This window comes from Nannospalax galili, unplaced genomic scaffold, assembly GCF_000622305.1.
Source record: "Nannospalax galili isolate Female #2095 unplaced genomic scaffold, S.galili_v1.0 scaffold137, whole genome shotgun sequence".
NCBI lineage: Eukaryota > Metazoa > Chordata > Mammalia > Rodentia > Spalacidae > Nannospalax > Nannospalax galili.
The window spans coordinates 2,214,219-2,238,308 of record NW_008340203.1 but is presented as its reverse complement, the minus strand read 5'-3'; the positions used below and the strand labels follow the sequence as shown (position 1 = coordinate 2,238,308).

The 24,090-nt window shown below is 49.8% G+C and overlaps 2 protein-coding genes across 12 annotated transcripts in view; both read right to left on the bottom strand.

Moving 5' to 3' along the window:
- Window positions 1-254: 254 nt before the first annotated feature.
- Window positions 255-9,421, bottom strand: Naglu (N-acetyl-alpha-glucosaminidase). Its single transcript, XM_008835303.3, has 6 exons — window positions 8,961-9,421; window positions 8,049-8,196; window positions 7,109-7,255; window positions 6,855-6,940; window positions 4,561-4,817; window positions 255-1,773 (listed from the first exon to the last, which is right to left on the bottom strand). The coding sequence occupies exons 1-6, from the start codon at window positions 9,332-9,334 to the stop codon at window positions 563-565; spliced, it is 2,223 nt and encodes a 740-aa protein (XP_008833525.2). The 5' UTR covers window positions 9,335-9,421; the 3' UTR covers window positions 255-562.
- A 9,268-nt stretch (window positions 9,422-18,689) lies between these two features.
- Atp6v0a1 (ATPase H+ transporting V0 subunit a1) overlaps window positions 18,690-24,090 on the bottom strand; it is a 70,138-nt gene continuing 64,737 nt past the window's right edge. For 6 of the 11 annotated variants that reach the window (XM_008835299.3, XM_029564589.1, XM_029564590.1 and 3 more), the window contains one exon: window positions 18,690-20,147. In XM_008835299.3, the coding sequence (XP_008833521.1) occupies window positions 20,054-20,147 (94 nt within the window). In that variant the 3' untranslated portion in view covers window positions 18,690-20,053. Of the gene's footprint in view, window positions 20,148-23,791; window positions 23,961-24,090 lie in introns of all 11 variants that reach the window. The other 5 variants (XM_029564582.1, XM_029564581.1, XM_029564583.1 and 2 more) reach the window with 1 other exon arrangement.

The following is a 24,090-nucleotide window of genomic DNA, read 5'->3' as shown; positions in this document are numbered from 1 at the left end:
GATCCTCCTGTCTCCATCTCTTGAGTGTTGGGATCACAGGTGTGCACCACCCAGCTCCCAGGAACAATTCTAGTCAGGAGCTTGCAGCCATGCCGTACTACTTCTGAAGGGTCTTCCCAGTTCTAAAGTCAGGGACTAGTGTTAAAATGGGCAAGCTGAAGTCAGGGTGTAACACTATGGGTCCATGCTATGCACCCAAGTCCTCCAACATACTGGTAGTGACTATTTTTTTTTTTGGTCTTTTTGAGACAGGGTCTCCCTGTAGACCAGGCTGGCCTTGAACTCACAGAGATCCACCTGCTTCTGCCACCCAAGTGCTGGGATTAAAGCATGAGCCACCATGTCCAGCTGGCAGTGACCTTTTCATCCAGGCTGATTCAGCAGTTTATTAACAGAAAACAGTATTTCAACCCCAAATCAGGTGGTTTGGAAGAGAGAAGTTCTTTTCCTCCAAGTCATCTGTGTCACCCAACTGGTAGGCTTTGGCTCCTTCTCCCAGGCATGGGAAATACCCTATACTTGTCCAGTTCCAGGGTTTGGGGCCTGTTCCTGGAGGTACCTGTCACAAAGAGCCAGCCACTCTCTTGGGGTAATATTTGAGGAAGATCCTCTTGGCTAGGTCCACGGTGTCACCTTGGGGCTGGCTGGGATATCTCTTCCTGCTGACAACGAAGGCCTGCTCCAGCAGGAACACATCCTTATCAAACTGGTGTTGTTGAAAAGGGACACCTTTGGCCAGGCTGTGAGCCAGGGTCTCCAGGAAGAGGTCCCAGCGTGGCTGGTAGTAATCAGCTACAAGTCCTGCCAGTTGCTTATTGGCATAGTCTAGGATGTTGCCCTCTGGCCCCCACAGGGTCAGCTGGTAGCGGCTGTTCTGTTCATAGAATTGGGCCTCAGCCTCACTGACAGCCACTGCCCGGGCCTGATCCAACCAGCTGCCTAGCAAAAAGTGGCTGTTGCTAGCCAACACCTCATCCAGGGCAGGCAAGAGCTTGTAGGCTAGGAGGCCTCCAACCCTGAGCAAGGTAACAAGATCCTTGTTCAAGTAAGCAGTCCTCGCCTCCTCATAGTACAAGCTGAACAGCTCCTGGACTGCCTGGCGGGTGACATCCAACAGGTCGTACCGGAAGGCTGGGCTGGCAGTCAGGTTGGGAGCAGCTGTTAACAGCAGCTTCCAGGCCTCAAATATATCTGATCGGTTGTACCAGACAGTAGTATTCATCTGTAGGGATGGCCGCTTGACCAGAGGGCTGCGATTGTGCCCACTGCAGGTCTCCCAAGAGCAGTTGTAGACACTCCTGAGCAACAGCCTCCAGGCTGCCTCAGCATCCTGCTGAGAGATTCCATATCGCCGGGTAGCAAAGCTGCTCACCCAGGCCATCAAATCCGGCACTGGGTCCTTGCGCCAGCCCAATTCCGCCATGAGGGCATAGACCACTTCATTCTGGCCAATGCCCTCAGGGGCTATTCCAGTGCCTACCATGGTGGAGTTGGGGAAGAGGCGGGCTGCATGGGGACCTTGGTTCACAGTCTCCAGGGCTCCAAACAGGCCGTGGTTGCCCCCAAAGTTATGCAGCATGCACCAGATGAAAGGCTGGCCATAGAAAGAGGCTGTGCGGATGTACACAGGCTGGCTCTCAGCAAACAGGTCCAGAACCAGGAGGCGACCATGGGGCACAGACCCCAGCACAGCTTTGACCTGGGCAGGGCCCCAGAACTGGGGCTGGTGCTGGAAGAGCCAGCCTTGGAGCAGCCACACAGCATCAGGATCCACTGCAGTTGGGGGAAGACAAAGAAGAGAGGTGAGGAGAGGAGAGGGAGTGATGCTGACCCCATTCTATACACGAGGAAGACGAGATCATCACAGGTCCTACCTTCCCCCCATGACTGTCCCTCTAGCAGTTTTGCCATCACCAGTGGGTATCCTTTCTCATCCTGCTTCCTCCAAACTCCAGCTTCTAGGGCATTAGGACTCCTGAGAAGGCTTAAGACATGGATGCCTGAGTCCCAATTTCTGTGTCCACTGAGCAGGAGACCCAGGATGAGGCCAAAATTCCCATTGTTCATGGTCCCTGGTTCTTGCCATGTGACACCCTGTGCCACCTTTAGATTCTGCCCTCAAGGCCATTGTCAGATATGGGCACTTGAATCTTTAGAACTCTGAGTCAAAAGAAAAAAAAATTTTTTTTTTTTTTTTTTTTTTGAGATGGGGTCTGTTTGTAGCTCCAGTTGCCTGGAACTCTCTCTGTAGATCAGGGTGGCCTTGAACTCACAAAGATCCACCTGCCTGTGCTTCTGAGTGTTGGGATTAAAGGTGTGTGCCACCATGCCTGGCTGAAACTGTTCTTTTTAAAAAAAATTTTTTAAAGACTTTTTTTTGTCTTTTGAGACAGGGTCTCCCTGTAGCCCCAGCTGACCTAGTACTCACTATGTTAGACCAGGCTGGCCTCGATCTCACAGAGATCCACCTCTCTCTACCTCCCAAGTGCTGGGACTAAAGGCATGCACCACCAAGCCCAGCTGAGGATTTTTTTTTTTAAATTTAAGTGTATGTGTTGTGTGTGTCTCTGTGTGTATACCATATGTGTGTGAGTGCCCTTGGAGGCCAGAAGATAGTGTCAGATCCTCTGGAGCTGGAATTACATGTAGTCAAAGCTGCTTGATATGGGTGCTGGGAACTGAACTTGGATCCTCTGCAAGGGCAGCAAGTACTCTTAACTGCTGAGCCCTCTCATTCTCCCTGATAAACTTTTCTTTTTTTAATATTTTATTTTATGTGTATGCATGTATTGACTACAAGTAGGTAAGTGCACCCATGTCCTGCAATGCCCAAGGAGTACAGAAGAGGCTGTCGGATCCTCTGGAACTGGAGTTATGGACGGTTGTGAGCTGCCATGAGGGTGCTGGGATTCTGTTCTTCTGCAAGAACAGTGTTCTTAACTGCTGAGCCATCTCTCCAGCCCTATTTATTTTTATTTAATGTGTATCAGTGTTTTACCCGCATGAATGTAAGTGCACCACAGACATGAAATGCCTGTGAAGGCCAGAAGAGGGTGTCAGATTCGCTGGAACTGAAGTTATGGATGGTTGTCTAGCCACTAGGAACCGAACCCAGGTCCTCTGGAAGAGCAGCCAGTGCTCTTAACTGTGGAGTCATCTCTCCAACCCTTAAACTTCTTTTCTTATAATTAGACAGCCTCAGATGTTTCTTTTTTGCAGTACTGGGTTGAACCCAGAGCCTTGCACAAGCACTTTACCAACCTCAGGTGTTTTGATGGTCTAGTACAGTTAAACTTCAGAATAAGGCTCATGCCTCTGGTCGCAGATCACACTTGGACAGCACTGCTCAAGGAAGCATAAGGCAACGTGCTCTCTTCCAGGCTGACACAGAGCATCTTCATGGAGCTATCCCTTACCTGGGCCCCTCCATCTTCCTCTATGAATGGTAGGAAGGAGTTTTGGCTTCCTATCTGTGCAACAGGACAAACACCTACTCTCTGGCCTACATGATCTACCTTCAGCAATGCAGTAGAGATCAAATAAAATCTTTGTTTTCTTGTTAAAAAGTATTTTACTGGCGCATTCCTTTAATCCCAGCACTTGGGAGGCAGAGGCAGGTAGAGCTCTGTGAGTGCAGGGCCAGCCTGGTCTACATATAGCCCGTTGAGGCTACAGGGAGATCCTGTCTCAAAAAGACCAAAAAAAAAAAATTATGTACTATTTACTATTTGTGTGCGTGCATGTGTGCATGTGTATGATGTGTATTTGTGGAGGTCAGAGGATAACTTTGTAAAGTCGGTTCTCTCCTTCCACCTTTACATTGATTTTTGGATATCAAATTTAGGACAGGCTTGAGTGTTTGTTTGTTTGTTTTTGAGACAGGGTCTCCCTATAGCCCCAGCTGGCCTGGAACTCACTATGTAGACCAGGTTGGCCTCGAGTTCACAATGTAGACCAGGTTGGCCTCGAATTCACAGAGATCCATCTGCCTCTGCCTCCTGAGTCCTGGGACTAAAGGCATGTGCCATCATGCCCAGCTTTTGAGTGCTTTTAAAACCCACTAAGCCATCTTGCTGGCCATTTAATTTTAATTTATTCTAATTTAATAATCTTTTTTTTTTGGGGGGGGGGGAGACAGGGTTTCATATAGCCCAGGTTGGCCTTAAACTCCTGATCCTCCTGCCTCCACCTCGCCACCTCCCAAGTGCTGGCATTACAGGTATAAGTCACCATGCCCATTTTAAAGTCTTTTCAATAGCTTGTGCCCAATAACTTCTTTACAAGATATTCTTGCACCATGAGAAGTCCTTTTGCACAGACAGCAAGACATGGGGGGAGAGGGGGATGTGCCCAAGACATGAGGTCACGGTCGGCGTCTGGCTGTCTGACCTCAGAGTTCAGCTTCCAGAGGGAATAAATGGGACAGCACACACATGCAGACTGTCAAGCTACAAAGTGTGGTGTATCCCTGGGGGTGCTATGACGTGTCCGCCCCCCACCCCAACCTTTGCCATTCCTTCCCCCTGGTGTCCCGGGGTGCCCCTGCTCCAGGCACCATACCAGCAATCATGGCTTCGTAGACAGCAGAGGTGGCTGCAGCGAGGTAGGAGGGCTCCGAGGAAGGAGGCTGCATCTCGTTGAAGGTGTCAGCCCCATAGATGTGGTCTGTGCCAAACTCTTTGGTCAACTCCCATAGGAAGAGGCTTCCAATGAGAGGGAATATGGGATCTCCAGGAGCCAGAAGGAGGGAGCAGGAGTAGGAGCAGTTGAAGTGTCCCCAGCTGCCCAACTGGGTGACATTGACCTGTGGAAACACCCTAGTGGGAGAAAAGCTCAGAGTTGCTGAGGCTGAGCAGCATCTAACTTGGCCATACCCCTCACCAGCTTCACTAACATCTATGACCTCTGGAGTGCATTTCAGTTTCTCAAGCCCCTGAACCTTTGCATGCTCCCTGCTTGATGTCCTTGTCTTCTCCCCCAGTGCTTACCCACCTGGTTCCTCCCTAGTGTCCCTAAAGTCACCTGTCTGAAACAGTATGCCTGCATCCTTTCTGCCCCTCTGCTACAAAAGCCCATACACACTCCTGCACGAACCACTGTGGCATTGCTCGCTCTCTCATTAGGATAGAGCCTTGGGGAACCTTCATCTCTAGGACCCAGTACAGGGCTAGCTCTGACAGCTCAAGACACCTGGCTGGGCATGTTCACTGAATGAAAAGAATGAAGTTCCCACTGGCTGGTGAGCAAGAAGGAGAGAGAGCCAGTGAGATCTTCAATGTCACTGCACTGTGACAGTGGCAGGAAGCAGGTGCTCCTCAGTGTGAAGTCTCTCCAGTCCCCCATGATTCCATTTTATAATTGAGGAAACTGAGCCATGGAGTGGTTGAGTAATCTGTTTAGGTCACAGTTGATAGCAGAGCCAGAAGTCAAACTCATGTCAACCTCCAGAATTTCAGTGTGTCTTTATGTTTAGGGGGTCCATGGGGGTGCTGGCAAGGCTTCATGGAAAAGAAGCTTTGGCTGGGCCTTGAAAGCCTGCCCAGTCACAAGACAGACAGCATTGAAACGGAAGGCTAGAGACCAACAAACCTAGTATTCTGTGCCAAATAATATACACCCAGACCTTCTGGGACAGTAGGTGAGGAGGCTACTTAACATTGTTTTCGTTCCTCCTCTTTAAAAAATAATTATAGGGCTGGAGAGATGGCTTAGAGGTTAAGAGCACTAACTGCTCTTGCAGAGGACCCACATGGTGGCTCACAGCCCTCTGTAACTCCAGTTTCAGGAGATCCAATGGTCTCTTCTGACCTCTGCTACCATGCACACACATTGTGCTCTTACATGCATGCAGACAAAACACTCATGCACATAAAAATAATAAGTAATTATATTACTAAAATTGGGTGAATTTTCTAAGTTTGATGTTAACAGTCTGGAAAAGTTTTTTTTCTTAAGACTGGGTCTCTTGGGGCTGGAAGATGGCTCAGCAGTTAAGAGCACTGGCTGCTCTTGCAGAGGACCTAGGTTTGGTTCCCAGCACCCACATGGTGGCTAACAACCATAACTCCAGTTCCAGGGGATCTGATGCCCTCTCTGACCTCTGCAGGTATGGCATGACATGACATGGGTGCACTTATATGCATGCAGGCTGGCCTGGAACTGGTGATCCTCTGAGATCCTCTGGAACTGCTTCAACCTCTTAAGTGCTGGGATTACAAGAGTATACTACCACACCCAGCAATGATCCCATGGGTTTTTTTTTCAATTATTTTTATTTTATGTGTAAGCATGTATTGCCTACATGTAGGTAAGTGCACCTGTGTCATGCAATGCCCTCAGAGGTCAGAAGAGGCTGTCAGATCCCCTGGGACTGGAGTTACGGACAGTTGTTAGCTGCCATGTGGGTGCTGGGATTCGAACCCAGGTCTTCTGCAAGAACAACCAGTGTTCTTAACCACTGAGCCATCTCTCCAGCCCCCTGCCCCATGGTTTTTGGGTTTTTTTTTAAAGATTTCTTTCTTTCTTTTTTTTTTTTGTCTTTTTTGAGACAGGGTCTCCTTGTAGCCCCAGCTGTCCTGGAACCATTATGTAGACCAGGCTGGCCTTGAACTCACAAAGATCTGCCTGCCTCTGCCTCTCAAGTTCCGGGATTAAAGGTGTGCACCACCATACCCAGCAAGATCTCATTTTATAAGCAAGGAAACTGAGGCACAGAGTGGTCGAGTCTAGGTTGCAATTGACAGCAGAGTCAAAAGTCAAACTCACACCAACCTGAGTCAATTTGTCTTTAAGTTGTGTTTTGTAAGCCAAACCTTTTCCCTTTGGGCTTAGTGGGCAGGGAAGGAGAACCTCACCTGATGATGGCCTTGGGGACATGCCCTGCAAATGCCGGCAACACTGGGATCATGCCAAAGGAGCGCATTCGGTCCAGAATCCGATGCTGAAAGGAACAGAAGGTAAGGTTAGCAGGACCTCTGCTGGGGGAGGCCCTTACTTGCTCAGGGGAGGGTCCCTGTGAACCTGTTAAAGAGCCTTGAGGCTGGCCAAGTACCACCCTCTCTGGCCTGCCCCTATCCCACCCCTTCTTTTCCCTTCCCCATCCTTTTACCTGCAGATAAATCTGCTTGAGGTGCCAAGAGTGGGACAGGGGGCCATCCCAGGTGTGCAGATTACCCATGCGCTCCCAGGCTAGGAAGGCAGGACCAGTGAAGTGCTCATCAACCTCTGACTGGGTCAGGCCCAAGGTCAGGTACACCTGAGGAAGAAAGAGCCCCATACCAACAAACATACCAAGCCCCATTCAGCACTTCATTGAACAAACATTCATTCACTTCTCTGTGCTGGACGCTATTGCTATGAAGACAGAATTGGACCCCAGCTTGCAAGGAGTCCATGGCCCAAGAGAAACAGACCCATGAGTAGATGAGTGCACTAAAGTGTCACTTTTGTGACATGGGCGAGGATATGGGATACAAAGGGGCTTTCTTCAAACCAGGGAGGGTCTGAGACAGCTCCATGGAGCAAAGTTGGCCAAAGAAAAGAGAGTAGACCAAGACCACTGAGGTGGAGGAACCCTGACTTTTCTTTTATCAGACAGGGTCTCATATAGCCCAGGCTGGCCTCAAACTCACCATGTAGCCAAAAATGAACCTTGACCTTCTAATTCTTCTGCCTCCACTTGAGGGCTGGGATTGCAGGCAGTGCCACCAGGCCCGGCCACCCAGGTTTCTTCTTTTTCTTTCTTTCTTTTTTAAAAAATCTTTCTTAGACAGGGTCCCCTGTAGCCTCAACTGGCCTGGAACTCACTATGTGGACCAGGCTGGCTTTGAACTCACAAAGATCTACCTACCTCTACCTCTCAAGTGCTGGGATTAAAGGGGAGCGCCACCACACCCAGCTTGCCCTGGCTTCTTCAACTGTTTCAGTAGACTGCTGGAGTCTCCCCCACAGTAAGCACTTGGAGGTGTTTGTCCAGACATGGAAAGAAACCTCAGTTTCCCAGGGCTAGTGGGATGTAGGACAGTGCAAGGGGCTAGGTGGGCACGCACCCGCTGCCAAATGGCCTCCTGACCACTCCAGGCCAGCGCCAGGTTGATGCCATTCAATGCCATCCAGTCAATCTCTCGCTCCCAGCGGGCCCAGTCCCACCACACGAAGGAGTAGCTGTGTGTGCACACATTCTGGTAATAGCGGTACCTGTGGATAAGGTCACATCACTGGGGACATACAGTATACCTCCCACACTGGGAACTCCTACTAGGCAGCCTGGTCCTGGCACACTCCCCCAATACCACCCCCCTCAAACGGGAGTGGAGAGAAGTTTCAAACTGACCCTCTACTGCTCATTCCTGATCCACCCCAGTAAAGCCACATTTGGTGCCCCTAGCCTGGCAGCTATTTGTGGCCATAGATTCATTTTCATGAACCACTTCTAGAGCTCCTACTGTGTGCGATGTGGTGTCTTAGGATCTCAGCGCCACAAGGCAAAACTGGTCCCTGTCCAGGAAGAGGGCTCCCTGTTCCCACAGTTTGATGGGGGCACAGGTGTGTGAACACATGGTGTCCATACAGTGTAGCAAGTGCTAGAATAAACGCCCACGTGGGTGCGAGCGTCACTGCGCGGCACCTTCAAAGAGTGGCTAGAGAAGGAAGGGAATGGAATGTATTAACCCCAAGAACGCCCAAGCAATTCCATGTCCATCATTGTGCAGATTCTCTATGAGCCCTGCAGGGTGAGCCTTATTTCCGCTTTTTTGTTTTTCAGAAGGCTCAGCCGAGGCTCTGAGAGGCTAAGTCACTTGCTTAAGAACTCACAGCTATTAGTGGAGCTCAGACTTGGACAGTGGGCGAACCCCAGGTGTCTGCAGCAGCAGATGGGAGCAGAGAGGGCGGAGCGAAGGGTGGATGCTCTGAGGATGGAGGCTGCAGCCCCAGCGGGTGTGGACCCTCATCATCTGTACCTGTTGGGCGTGGCCTCGGTCAGCTCCTGCGGCAGGGCGGGCAGCGGCCGCGGCAGGTGCAGCTGGGAACCCGACCAAGCCACCTGGCAGCCGCAGAAGTCGCGCAGGTAGCGGTGCAGTCCCGCGGAGGCCGCCACGCCAGTGGAACCGCGCACGCGCACGGGCGTCGCGCCGCCGCCGCTCAGGCTGTAGGTGTCCAGCCCCGACTCGGCCGCCAGGGCGCGCTCCACCGATATGGAGAAGTCGGCGGCAGGGCCGGGCCCCAGCAGCCGGGCCACCAGCTCACGCACGGCCGCGGCCTCCCGGGCCTCGTCGCCCACCGAACCCCGGGCCAGGAGTAGGAATCCCACAGTCACGGCCACCGCCAAGTCCATGGTCCCAGCTTCGCGGCGGCCAGCTGACCACCAAGCCGGGCTCCGGAGCCGCGGGGCGGGGTGGCCCGCACCCAATGGGCTGCGGACCTCAGGCCACGTGGACCTGAAGGGCGTCTCCTGCAACCACATCCAGAAAGGGCTTCCGGGCCGGGTTACGCTCTGGGTGTCTGCTGACCGCGTGCAGCTGGAGAGCGCATGACCCCATCAACACGTGCGGCCAGATGGGACCAAGTGGGGCGCGCTGCACTTCCCCAGGCGCTTTCTGTGGATGCGCTTTCATCTGTAAGTCACTTTCATTCCAAATCAGACACTTTTCTTTTTTAAACTGATGAGATTTGAACCCTAGCAAGCTTCCAACCACATAGCCCCAGACCCCATCTTGTAAATATGTATTTGTCTCGGGGCTAGAGAGATAGCTCAGCGGTTAAGAGCACTGGCTGCTCTTGCAGAGGACCTGGGTTCCCACACCCATACGGCGACTAACAACCCTCTGTACTTCAGTTTCAGGGGATCTGACGCCCCCTTCTGAGCTCTGCGGGCATTGCACGGCATGGGCGCATTTGCCTGCATTTGCTTACATAAAATTTAAATAAATAAATAAATATGTGGAGTTGATTTGATTTTTGTATCAGACACTGCCATAGCTACTGCTGTACTGGTGAAAGATGCTTTCTGATGTCCTTATCTGAAGTGAGACCTGCAAACCAAACACAGAATTGCCATGCAATCCTTAGACTGCAATCGTTGGAATCCGAAGGGCTCACATAAAGCTCTGGGTAACTCCATGCTTCTGTCAGATGGGGTGGAGATTCCATCTCCACTTTCCCACCAGTTGGCATGGTGTACCAAGTGATGCACAGGAGACCCCGTCTCCAACAACATGGAAGTCCAGGACTGACACCTGAGGTGATCTTCTGTTGACACAAAAACACAACTCTCACCCCAAAGGGGATAAGAAATAGTTTATTCTGGAGCCAAATACGAGTGACTGTAGCCTAGGAACACAGGTTTAGGTCACCCCGAATTCCAGTGTTCCAACTTGGAAGCAGTTTCATGAAGTTTTTGTAGTAAAAAACAAAGAGAGTCATAAATCAAGACACAAAGCCAGGCATGGTGGCGCACACCTTTAAAGACTTGGGAGGCAGAGGCAGGCGGATCTCTGTGAGTTCAAGGCCAGCCTGGTCTACATAGCAAGTTCCAGGACAGCTGGGGCTACAGGGAGACCCTGTCTCAAAAAAAAAAAAAAAAAAAACAAACGAAAAAATAAATAAAATAAAACAAATCAAGACACTTTTCAGCTACACTGGTGAAGACATCAAAGACGTAGGTTACAGCAAACTGTTATAGGCCTCAGATGCACTCTGATGACGCTCTTAGCTCTTGGGTTGGTGGAAGCTAGTGGTCTACCTCGTTCATACATTTAAAGGAAAACTAGTGCTCTGTTTGTACATTTTAAATGGTTTGCCTAATGATTACAAAGCTCTTAGGTCAGGGACAGAGGAGGGCAAGAAATAGCTATTAAGCGGGCTAGAAATGACTGGGCATGGTGGGACCCACCTTCAATCCCAGCACTAGGGAGGGAGGCAGAGACAGGAGGATCTCTGTGAGTGAAGCTAGCCAGGTCTACATAGCAAGTTCCAGGCCAGCCATGGCTACAGAGTGAGACCCTGTCTCAACAAACAAACAAACAAAAGAGGGCTAAAAATAATTTGGCTCCGGACTTGCAACATTCCAACCTCTCCACGATTATTGAAGTTCTAATCAGTTCAGTCTTATAAAAGGTTCAGTTGAAGCTTCTTTCCTTCCTATCTCTGATCACCACATGTGTGCCTTGATGCTGGGTACCTATGCTGGGTACACACACCTAGGAAGGAAGAGAAGAAAAGAAAGAATTTCCCCAGGTTTGATGGCTATGAAGAGCAGGGGTACCCAGGCTAAGCCACCAAAAAGGCAGTGACATTTTATCTGTAACCCAAGACTGAGCAGAAATTTAGAAGACGGAGGAAAAGGCCTTCTCCATAGAAGGATGCGGCTAGATGAGGGCATGGAGGCTCATTAGCTTGGAGGATTTGAGGAACTAAAAGGTCAGGTGGTTGGAAGCAGGATGGCCACGTGTGCCCAGCTTGGCCAGCAGCCCAACCTGGTCAGATGGGAAGGCTTTCCATCTGACCCTCACAAGGCAGTGGCAACAGAACTGGACAGGACTGCGCAACTGAGGAAGTGGCTTGGGGGAGCAGCTTGAGGAGAGTGGGAAGTCTTACCCCTGGAGCCCAATGGCCCTATTCTGCAAGCCTTGTAGCTTCTCAGGCTGCCTGGCGGGGAGAGGGTGCCCAAGGCTGGCTGCCACAGTAGTGGTCTTGGGAAATATGCGCTTTCTAAAAGGATTCTGAAGCCAGGCCTGGTGGCACCTGCCTGCAACCTCATCATTTGGGAGGCTAAGGAAAGGATCTAGAGTTCAAGACTTGAGCTACATAATGAGTTCAAGACAGGTCCCACAGGGGTGGAGGGGGTGCAGATGGGTATGGGATTGTAGGAAGCAGCACCCATTTCTGGCTCCCCAAGCAGGAGAAGCTCCCTCTCCCTTGCCTTCCCTCCCTCTCCCTCCTCCTCGCCATCTCCCTTCCTTTCCTCTTCCACCCTCTGTCTTTCCTTCTTCTCCCTTCTCCCTCCCTCCCTTTCTCCCTCCCTCTCTTTCCCTCAGTTCCCTGGATCAGGAGGTTCTCAGCCTTTCTAAAATATTTTAATATTTTATTATTTTATGTGTATGCATAAGTATTGCATGCATGTAGGTAAGTGCACCTGTGTTGTGCAATGTCCATGGAGGACAGAAGAGGCTGTCAGATCCCCTGGAACTGGAGTTGCAGATGGTTGTTAGCTGCCATGTGGGTGCTGGGATTAGAACCCAGGTCTTCTGCAAGAATAGTCAGTGTTCTTAACTGCTGAGCCATCTCTTCATCTCATATGTGTATGAGTGTATTGCCAGCATGTAAGTAGATGCACCCCTGTCATGCAATGCCCACAGAGGTCAGAAGAAGGCATGGGATCCCCTGGAACTGGAGTTATGGGTGGTGTGAGCTGCCATGTGGGTGCTGGGAATCAAACCCAGGTCCTCTGCAAGAGCAGCCAGTGCTCTTAACCGCCATCTCTCCAGCCCCAAGTTCTTAGCCTTTCTGAGGAAGCATCATCAAATCAAAATTGGCCCAGAAAGATGAGCCCCTGGAATTTCTCTCCACCCTGTTTTCATATAACAGACACTTAGAAGCTGTGTGTGTGCATGCGTGTGCATGCGTGTGTGTGTGTGTGTGTGTGTATACACTTGTGAGGCCAGAGGTCTCTGTCTGGTGTCATCTATCACTCTCTGTCTGGTGTCATCGATCACTCTCCACTTTATTTTTTGAGTCAGGGTTTCTTACTGGGTCTGGAGCTTATCACTTTGGCTAGGCTGGCTAGTCAGGGAGCCCCCAAATCTGCCTGTCTCTACCTACCCCCTCCCTCAGTGCTGGTGTTATATGTGAGCACTGCTGCACCTGATTTTTTGTTTGTTTGTTTCTGAGACAGGGTCTCTCTCTAACCCCATCTGGCCTGGAGTTCATAACGTAGACCAGGCTGGCCTCGATCTCACAGAGATCTGCTTGCTTCTGCCTCCTCAGTGCTGGGGTTAAAGGTCTATGCCTCCACAGCTACTGCTACTTCTGCTTCTTCCTCCTCCTGCTCCCCCACCCCCACTCCCTCCTCCTCCTCCCCACCCCCCTCCTCTTCTTTTTTGAAACAGAATCTTGCTATGGAGCCCTGGCTGGCCTGGAACTCGCTCTGTAGACTAGGTTGGTCCCAGACTTGCAGCAGTCCTCCGGCCCTGCTTTCCGAGTGCTGAGACTACAGTATGCAGCCTCAGAGCTGGCACAGGACTTACTTTTTTTTTTGCCTTTTTGAGACGGGTCTCCTGTAACCCCAGCTGTCCTGGAACTCACTATATACACCAGGCTGGCCTTGAACTCACAGATGTCCGCCTGCCTCTGCCTCCTGAGTGCTGAGACTAGAGGCATGTGCCACCACGCCTGGCACAGGACCTTTATAATAGGGCCTTTCATGCATTTTGATCCTTTTAGCATGGGACACGTTTTATTATTCTGTCAGTTAATGTGTGACACATGTTGGCTGGGTCCCAGCCTGCTCTCCATCTCATCTGGCTTTTGCCTCTGGCCAGCCTGTTCCCCGGCCTGCACACTCCAGAAAAGCCCCAGGATTTCTTCTTTCTCTCCTGCCCATCCACTTGCCTCCCTGAAAGGCCAGCTAGGAGCCTAACCCTCTTGGCCAGAGGCAAGACCTTCCCTGTGTGGCCACTAGGGGACAGCCAACACCCAGCTCATGCCTTGGGTATGCTGGCAGCTGTACGCATCCTCCACAGGGGTGGAGGCTGCCAGGAGGATTTGCACTCCAGTACTCCTGACACAGAGCTCATGAGGAAAAAGCATCCTGTTCCATCTTACGAAGATGGTGATGGAACTGTCTCAATGTCCATGAAGGCTGGGACGCCCCAAGTCCAGGAGACTCGTGGTTATCGTCTCCTATGCTGGTTCTAGGGCTTCAAGAACATGGGCACAGATGCACTCAGCAGATGTCTTGGTCCGGAGGACTATAAAGGAGTCAGGGAGAAGAACATGTCCCTTAAAGCAGGCACAATGGAGCCTGCTCCTTACTCCTAATGTTCCACATGTTCCAGCCCAGCTCCTAACCAGCCCATCTTCAGCTGGCTGGAAGCAACTCAAAGTTGCTGGATTCTGAGAACTCAGCCTAGTCAAGGACTCATGGACCCTGCTTCCCCCCAGCTCCCACCAGCCAGACTGGGGAGACATTTCTTCTCAAGGAAGCTTTAGGCTTCGGCTCCTCCTGCTTTATTAAGATTTTATACTGCCGGGCATGGTGGTATATACCTTTAATCCCAGTACTTGGGATGCAGAGGCAGGCAGATCTTTGTGAGTTCGACAACTCTGGTCGAATACAGTGAGTTCCAGGACAGCTGGGGCTACAAGGAGACCCTGTCTCAAAAAGATAAAAAAAAAAAAAAAGATTTATACCAACAAGTTTACCAAGTGTACAATTTAGCTAGGTATGGTGAGCATGCCTGATTCCCAGCACTTTAGAGGCAGTGACAAGATACACTGCAGGTTTAAATCCTGGATGATCTACATATAGAGTTCAAAGCCATCCAGGGCTAATAGCAAGACTGTCTCAAAAAAGCCAAAAAGTGTGTGTGGGGGGTCAACGGAGAGCCACTATCAGCCTCCGGCCTCCATGTGCACCCATACACGCATACCATGAATATATTCCATATAACACACACACACACACACACACACACACACACAGCTAAAAGGTTGAAAATGGAGCTCAGTTGGTACAGTGCTTTCCTAGTGTGCAGGAAACCCTGGGTGTAATCCTCAGTACTGCATCAACCAGGGGGTGGGTGCTGCATACCTTTAATCCCATCACCCAGAATGTGGCAACAGGAAGATCAGAAGTTGAAGGTCATCCTTGGATACATAGTAAGTTTGAGACGGGCCGAGGGGCCTGAGCTAGAGACCCTATCTAAAAAAAAAAAAGGAGGGGTGGTGGTGATGAGATGGCTCAGCATTTAAAGGCACTTGCTTCCAAGCCTGATGACCTGAATCCGATCCTTGGAACTCACATGGTAGAAGGAGAGAACTGAATCCCACAATTTTCCTCTAATTACTACATATACAAGCACACACAAATAAATAAATGTAAAAAAGACAGAGCCGGGCATGGTGGTGCACACCTTTAATCCCAGCACTTGGGAAGCAGAGGCAGGTGGATCTCTGTGAGCTCAAGGCCAGCCTGGTCTACTTAGAGAGTTCCAGGATAGCTGGGGCTACAGGGAGACCCTGTCTCAAAAAGACCAAAAAAAAAAAAAAAAAAAAGATAATAAATGCCAGGCCTGGTGGCACACACCTTTAATCCCAGCAGAGGCAGGCAGGAGGCAGAGGCAGGCGGATCTCTATGAGATTGAGGCCAGCCTGGACTACATAGTGAGTTTTAGGCCAGCTGGGGCTGCAGGGAGACCCTGGCTCAAAATGAAAAAAAAAAAAAAAAGATATAATAAATCTGTTCTTCCCCACACCCAGCCGTTCGTGCTGGCCTGGGAGGACACAGAGGGAAGGCAGCTGGATACAAGCCAAGAACACAATAGTGAATGGTTTTTAGTATATTCACAGAATTGTGCAGCTGTTACCACAGGCTAAGTTTTCATTTAATTTCAAAATCCCTCTCCAAAGAAATCCCTGCTCATTAGTGATCACTCCCCACTTCAATCCTCTCCCTCAAGCCTCAGGGGGTGTCCAGCCCCTGCAACCACCTGTCTTTTTGTCTAAAGTGGACATATCACAAAAATGTAATTATGCAATGTGCCATCTTCAGTGTCTTATTTTCCTTAGAATTAAAATTATATATATACATATATATATATATATATGGGTTTTGCTCACATGTATGTAAGTGCACCGTGTGTGCAATGCCTGTGGAGATCATAAAGAGGGCGTCAGATCCCCTGGAACCAGAGTTACAGATGTTTGCTAGCTGCCATGGGTGCTGGGAATTGAACCCAGTTCCTCTGCAAGAACAGCCAGTGCTCTTAACTGCTGAGCCATCTCTCCAGTCCCAGAAAAAAATTTTAATTCTGCAAGATGTGGTGTTGCATGCTGTAATCTCAGCACTTGGGAGGCAGAGGCAGGAGTGTTGCAAAAAATTACATAGTGAGGCTAGATCCTGAGGACCTGTCTCAAAAACACTTTCGAAAAAGAATTTCCTTGAGGTCTGTTCATGTTGTAGCATTATCATCACTTCACTATTATTACTGTCATGTGCATGTGTGCGCGTGTGTGTGTGTGTGTGTGTGTGTGTGTGTGTGTGTGCATGTGAGTGTGGAGGCCAGAGATGGACATTAGGGGTCTTTTTGAGACAGGGTCTCCCTGTAGCCCCAGCTGGCCTGGAACTCACTACGTAGATCAGGCTGACCTTGAAATCACAGAGATCCGCCTGCCTCTGCCTTCCAAGTGCTGGGATTAAAGGCGTGTGCCACCACGACATTGTTGCTTTTTTAAAGACAGGGTCTCACTATGTAGCCCTGGCTGACCTGGAACTCATTATGTAGATCTCACTAGCCTGATGGACATTTGTGCTGTTTCTGTTTGGGGGCTGTAATGAATAATGCTGCTAAGACCACCTTTGTTTACTTAAAAATATTTTATTATTTTTATATTGTGTGTATGTGTATTACCTGCATGTATGTAAGTGCATCCATGTCAGAAGAGGGCATTGGATTCTCCTGGACTGGAGATACGGATGGGCGTTAGCTGACATGGGTGCTGGAACTGAACCTGGGTCCTCTGCAAGAGCAGCCAGTGCTCTTAACCACTGAGCCATCTCTCCTGCCCACCTTTGTTCACTTTTGTTTGTGCGTTTCTATTCTCTTTAGCTAGGTATGTAGAAGTGGACTTGTCTTTGGATAATTTGTTTAACATGGTTTTTATTGTTGTTAAGACAGGGTTTCACGTAGGCCAGACTGGCCTTAAACTCACCATGAAGACAAAGATGAGAAGGACCTTCAGCTCCTGCAGGCCCAACTCCCAAGCGCTGGGAGAGCAGGCAGAGGTGTGGGGAGCCCTTTTCCTCTTCCTTTTCTTTCTCTTCCCTTCCTCCCTTTCTTTCTTTCTTAGAAAGGGAAGGGAAGCAAACTTCCTTTACTTCACACAGCCCACCTTCTGTTGGGGAGAATGTGTGGGCTGGACAATGGGCGAACGGGGAGAATTTCCTTCCCTGTGCTAGCCTCCCCTTAGCCGCACACAGCCCACTTAGAAACTGCCGTCGCTGCTCCTGTCCTCTCTCCTGACTTGTCTCAGCCCTTTACCCTTCCCTGGAATGACACAGCCTCAGACCAACTGGGTTTTAGGTTGTGACTTTTTCCCCATCTCTCTTTGTCTCTGGGTACTTTAATTTTGACCTTTGATACACAAGTTTTCTAATGTTTTGAAGTCTAGTTTTTATCTTGTTATACATGCTTTGTGTACCATATGTCAGAATTATGGCCTAACTTGATGGTCACCTGAGTTTCATAGCGTTAGCTTTCATTTAGGTCTATGGGCCACTTTGAGTTCATTTTATTGCAACAGGGTCCAGCTGTATGTTAATGCTGGTCTCAAAGTCAAGATCTTCTTGTGCAGCCTCTTGAGTGCTGGAATTGCAGGCACACACCCAGCATTTGAGGTCATTGTTCTGTTAGGGAGCAATCCAAATGTGTTCCTTCATATGCGGATGCCCAGTTGTATTCGCACTATTTGATGAAAACAACACAGGTTTTGCTGTTGTCCTTGTGTTTTGGGACCAATGTTTCATGTAGCCCAGGCTGGCCCTGAACCCCCAATCTTCTTGCATCTACCTTCTGAGTGCTGGGATTATAGGCATGCACCCTCAAGCCCAATTCTCTCCATCTGGACCCCTTTGTCTAACATTCACTTGCCATAAATTAGATTCAATCCTGGCTTCTCAACTCTGTTCTGCTGCTCTAATTGGGTCTCTTTTGAGTAGGTAACAACATTTAAGAGTTCATAAACCAGATTTTCCCCTATATCTTTTATTTGAGTAGCCAGGTGGAGTGGGGCTTGCTGGGCATGGTGGATAGATGCACTGTGAAGGGTTTAGGCTGGGGTGGGATAGGAATAGGAAAGGAACCAGATGTCCCAGCCCCTCCCAACCCTTCAGGGAAGCAGCTGTCACATTCCTGCAGCTTCGGTTCCAAACCTTGAGGGAGGGGCACAAAGAATGTGTATGCCTCAAGGAGGGAAGTACCCTCCCTACCCGTCTCCTGGCCCACTGCCGGCTCCTTGGCCTCCAGCCTGTCTACCTCAGTACCTCATTCTCCAGCTGCCCTGAAAAGCCTGCCAAGCCTCTATTCACACCAAGGCCAAGGGGATCAAGGTTCAAAAGAGCCTGGCTGCTGAGCCCTGGAGAACGCACTTGGGAAAGAGGGAGGGCAGACACCAGGCCCCCTTCTCTGGATGTTGGGATATACAGAGAGGGGAGCAGAGATAGAGACTGGTTTCCAGGTCCCTTGAGTCAGGGCCCATGTCTCCAAAACTGCCTAGGCTCACAGGAGTGAGACGGTGCCCGGGAAACGAGATAAGGCAAGAATTTCACAAACTAACTGCCCAGTCAGGCCATGGCAGCCGTAGCCTCTGATCAGAAAGGCAGAAATGCTGGCAAGAGGAAAGGTGTGGGGCACCAGATGGGCTCAAGTGGGTGAACTCAGAGTGACAGGGGCTGTGTACTCAGAACAGGCAGCTTCCATGAGTCAAACACATTTTATTCAGCACAGGAATGTCTGAACAGAAGGCCTTGGGCAGGGTCCCTGACAAAGAACTCTGCTTTAGACTAGTGTAAACAGAGCAAAGATCACCATGTAAACCAGGCACAAGAGGAGAGGGGATTCAGTACAGTCTGGGTCAGGTCACAGTGGGCCAGCCCTGCCTGGCAAGTGGGTGAGGAGCTCTCAGGGGCACTGGGTTGGGAAGAGGGCATGGACCTTGCCAATTTAATGTTTACCTCTTCAATGAAGGTGATGGGGTGAATGGAGCTGGAGCAGTTAGGGCTGGGCCAGCACATGATTAGAAGGGTCAGAGTGCATGCAGGGGGTCATGGGCTTGGCAGGGCTGCACAGCTCTCAGCACATGTGCACTGTCAGCCCTGCCAGTTGCTTCCAGTTAGCGAACTGTAAATGACACTGACTGGCCGGCACAGGACACCACTCCTGAGACCTGAGGTCAATGAGGGAGTAGGGAGGGAGTATCAGTGGACAGATCAAGGCAGGCCTGCTGGCAGAACCAGCCTCAACAACCACAACCTCAAGTCACCATGATCAAGGTGGGGAGGGGCTCAGGGCTGCATGAAGACAGTGTCAATTTGAACCTCTGTTCCAGGGGAGTACTGCTGAGCAGGGCCCATACATGTACAGGCTTGGCAGAAGCTACTCTGGAGGAAGAATGACTGCCCTGTTACAAGCCAGTTGCACCCCAGCCCCTCCTTTCAGTCCTAGGATGTAAAGGGTGATTTGGAGAATGGTGCTAGTTATGCTGGGACCTTTGGGATGACAAGGAGAAACTCATTATGTCCAGATGGGGCCAGCTGAATTCCTGATTAATAATCACTGGAGAGGGGTGGGCAAAGGATGCTACTACCATCTTCTGGGACTGCCCTGTTAACTGGAGTGGGATGTGTGCCAAAAAGAGTGTCCCTTTCTGGGAAAGAACCTGCTGTGATCCCCTCTGAGGTGTGGGCAGGAACTCTGGGGACAGGAGAGGGGCCCCCTTACCCAGAAGTTCTGAGGACTCTGTGCTTCCATGTGGATGTGCAGGCAGGCACACCAGCAGGGGATGGAGCAGGACTGTCTGTCTGTCAGCCCAGAGGCCAAGGCTGGTGCCAGTGGGGATGTCTGGCACAGCCAGCTTCTTTCTAGAAATCACTACACTACACACAAGGCTAGAGGTGGAGAGAGACCCAGGGAAGGTCAACACTATCTAATGACTTGAAGCTGGGGTAGGGGTGGCAAGGGTGACACAAATGCCCTGATGTCTAGCAATCCAACAGGCCAAAGGAACACGATAATCACTGTGGAGGCAGGCAGGGAAGGTGCTGGGCCCTGCTGGGGGCTCACTCATCAAACTTCCCTTCCCGAATGTGCTCAAAGGAGAAGGGTAGGAACTTGAAACCAGTCCCACTGTAGAATTTATTCTGGAATTCAACCCTGGAAAGAAGGGAAAGGAAAGTCATCAGTCCACAAGGAGAGAAAAAAAGAAGACAGTCTCACTATGTTGCTCAGGCTGGCCCTAAACTCCTGGGTTCAAGCAATCCCCTTGCCTCAGCCTCCAGGTGAGCTAGGACTATGGGGCATCCCACTATGCCCAGCCCAGAGAAACCTTCTGAAGATCTTTGCACTTCAGTTGGTCTACAAAAATGCCCTGTGCCTACCTTCCCCTAAATCTTACTTTTCTAGGTAGTCTTGACAAAGTCCCTTCTTAGCCTACTGCTCATAGCCCAGGGGTTCTATCATCTATCTCTCTATCTATCATCTATCTATCTCTCTATCTATCATATTATCTGTCATCTATCTATCTATCTATCTATCTATCTATCTATCTATCTATCTATCATCTATCTATATATATATATCATCTATCTATCTATCTATCTAATCTATCATCTATCTGTCATCTATCTATCATCTATCTATCTCTCTATCTATCATCTATCTATCTATCATCTTCATCATCATCATCTAAAATTATTTTATGTATATGTGGACACACATGTGTCATGGAATGTGTATGGAAATCAAAGGACAACTTTGTAGAATTGATTCTCTCCTTCCACCTTCATAAGTGTTCCAAGAACCAAACTCAGGTCACCAGGCTTAAGCAGCAAGCACCTTTACCTACTGAAACATCTTGGTGGCCCCTCAGGAGCTGCTTTGAAAGGCCCCGGCCTGCCTTCAGCAAGAACTGAGTGAGGATGCCTGAATGGGGAGTCTGTCCATGGTCCATTCTTACTCTGTCCTGCAGGCAGAGGGTATGCTTATGCTAAACTTTGAATGAGCATGCACAGAAAGCATTAAGTCTGACAGCAATAAGTTAATGAAGATGAGTCCTTGAAATCTCCCTCCTGGTAGGAGATCACACAGCTCATCACTAAGGAAGCCCCTTGAGGGATTCTGGGTAAACATGGCTGTTCTTATCCCATCCCAGGGGTAGGAAGGAGAAGGGGGGCTTGTAAACACGTTGAAAACATTTAGTTTAGAGAAAATTCTCAGAAAAGGGGAGTGGTTAGGAGGAAAATTCTTTCAAAAGCAATGGTAAAAATATTCTTCACACAAAAACATCTGAAAAAATTCTCCTCTGGAGACTAAAAGGAAAAACTGGGCTTTAACTCCCTTCCCAGGCAGATCGGCATCCATTCCTGCTGGTCTTTTAGGGGCCCTTTCTAACTCAGAGAGGCAGGAAGAAGTCAGGAGCAGGGCTGCCTAACTGCTTCCTCTGCATACTCTCCTGGGCACACTCTCCTGGAGAGCTGCCCAGCGGCCAAACCACCACCAAATATGGGCAGAAACATGCATGATTTGGAGAAAAAGGCCAAGAGAGCTGCCTGAGGCATAGTTTCCATTTGGTGCTGTGTGACCTTGGAGTTCCGCAAGTCTTTCAAGAACAGGCAGGAATGGGCTGTGGTGGGCTCTAGGAGGCAGGTAGTGTGCATGTGCAAGACCAAGGCTTCAAGAAGCTTCCAGACCCCTAGTTCCACTGCTCACCCTTCAGCTTAGCCAGGGTTTCTACTACCCAACTGAGAGTCCAAATTAGAGAACAGGGGGTGGGAGGTGGCCAGGAGTACAGAGGGTCCCAGAGGCCCCTTGAGCCCTGGAGTGCTGGCTTCAAGCCACAGGGGCAGAGCTACAGGGCACATCTGTAGGGAAAAGAGTGAAGAACTTTCCATACAGCCATGACTGCACACTACTTCCCCCCTCCCCATCCCCATATTCCACAGGGGCAGGACCAAGACCCAAGGCCTCCCAGGAAAAATGGGATATAGCTAACCAACATTAGACACAGAGTTCCAGGACCCAGATTTCCAGTCACCGAGGCTACTTCTGGAGGAGGGCAGAGTGTGTGTGTGTGGGGGGGAGCTCCTGCTTTTCTCTCTCCCCTGGGTCTGGAGGCTTCATGTTGGGTAGGCTGTGTTCACATTTACCAATGGTATTTCTGAACAACCAGAAACAAATGTGCTTATCACTTCTATTTTCATTCTACAATGCATAATCAGAGCGTGTCACCCTCAGGTCCAAACTCATAAGCTAGGGCTAAGTGTCAGGCTTGGTGGTATATACCCCTAACTGCTCCAGTTCTAGCCAGGCACCCGGAACCCTGGCTGGCTAATCACACAAACAATTCTAATTTCTAAACAGGGCAAATGGAGCCTAAGTTTTGCCTTCAAATGGCCATGGTGTCACCACCCCTCTTGACAAGCCCCTGCTTGCTTCATGCACTCATGGGGCCTGGCAGGGAGGAAAAGGGACACATGTCTGGATTGAGGCATGAAGTTCAGCTGTGTGGGCAGATGGACAGGGTCCCTCTAACACCACCCAATGCTAACCCACTTACTAGTTGGAGCTCAAGATAGCTCCAACCATAGATATCTTTACATTTTTTGTTTCTATGTGCTTGCGATGCAACCCAGAGCCTCATACATACTAGCCCAACATCTTGGGTATACCTAGGGGGCAACCTGACTTCACCTCCCACCTCAGGAGTCCTCACCCCAAGCTCCCAGGACACAGATGAAAAACATTTCCCTTTTGGTCTCCCTGTCCTCTTCCCCTGAAGCAGGGAAATGTGTGCTTCCTGAAAAAGGAAGCCGGGTGATAAGGCCCCACTGGCTGCTCTTTCTTTATAGGCTACTGCACTGCTCAGCTTGGGGAGCCTCCAGAGTGCTGGCACACCCAGCTATTAAAATGCACCTAGACCACAACCACTATCAGGAGAGCTCAGAGGGTGGGTGGGTTTTTCTATTACCCTTTCCAGCCTCAGCTCTTGGCAAAGCCCACCATTAAGCTAGGGGGTGCTGAGATAAAAAGGAACCACTCCTGCCACGTTCCAGGAAACCCGTTTTCATGATTGGTTGTAAGAGGAAGGAGTTGTGGGGCCTCCTCCCTTTCTGGTGAGGAGTGATGGAGGAGAGCAGCTCTGGAAGAGGCTGGAGCAGCTGCGTCTCTGGCTCTTCTATTCGGGCTTGGAACACACATCTGTCTGTCTGATGGCTCAAATGCCAGGCAATGTTGTCAACCTGGAACTATATTCCAGGGGTCCTTACTCGTGACAACGCCAGGCTCCTTACACCTGCTCCCCACTTCTGTCTCTTCAGTCAATCTGTAAGTACACAAATGTGCACATGGACACATAGATGGACTCTGCTAGAAAAGAAACGACCAGGTTCCTTGTCAGGGGCGGCAGTCTTTACGCAGGAACACCAGTTTGATGGCCAAGTACAATCAGATCCCTGCTTTTTGTCTAATTATGGTGGGCAAGAAAGCCAAGCATGCTTTACACGGTAAAGACGAAACTCAGGAGATAGAAGTTGGAGATTAGTATCTCCCCTGTTCACTATGCTTTCAAATGTCACTTACGTCACGGCTTTCATGAATCTTAGACTCGTGATTTATGTTATTAAATCAAACCAAATAAAAATCAATTAAATGTTTTTTCTTCTTGATGCTACCAAAGAAACTCAGAACTTGTATATCAGAGAGACATGAGGGATGAAGGGGTGTGTGAAGATGCCTGGGCTTGCTAGTATGAAACCCAGCAGCAATATTCCTGGGCCATTTCGCAAAGGCCAGCTGTTTACCTGAGGGCCACAACTCTGAGCCCCTTGCAGTCCTTGTTGCACATTTCCATTTGACCAGCAGGAGGCGCACAAGCACCAATTTAGTTTACTTTTAGTGGTTGGGAGCTGCCTCCAAAGCCAGGATTCTGAAAGGCTTCCTCTGTTTCTCCTCTTCTGCCCAATACTTGCACTACCAGACAGACAACCAAAAGGAAGACCTATTTCAAGTCTGTTCCTTGCAAGCTATACCTGAGGGGCATTCAAACCAAAGTATGTGTCTCCTTTGGGGTCCCCCTGCTCTCTAACTAACTTAAAAACAG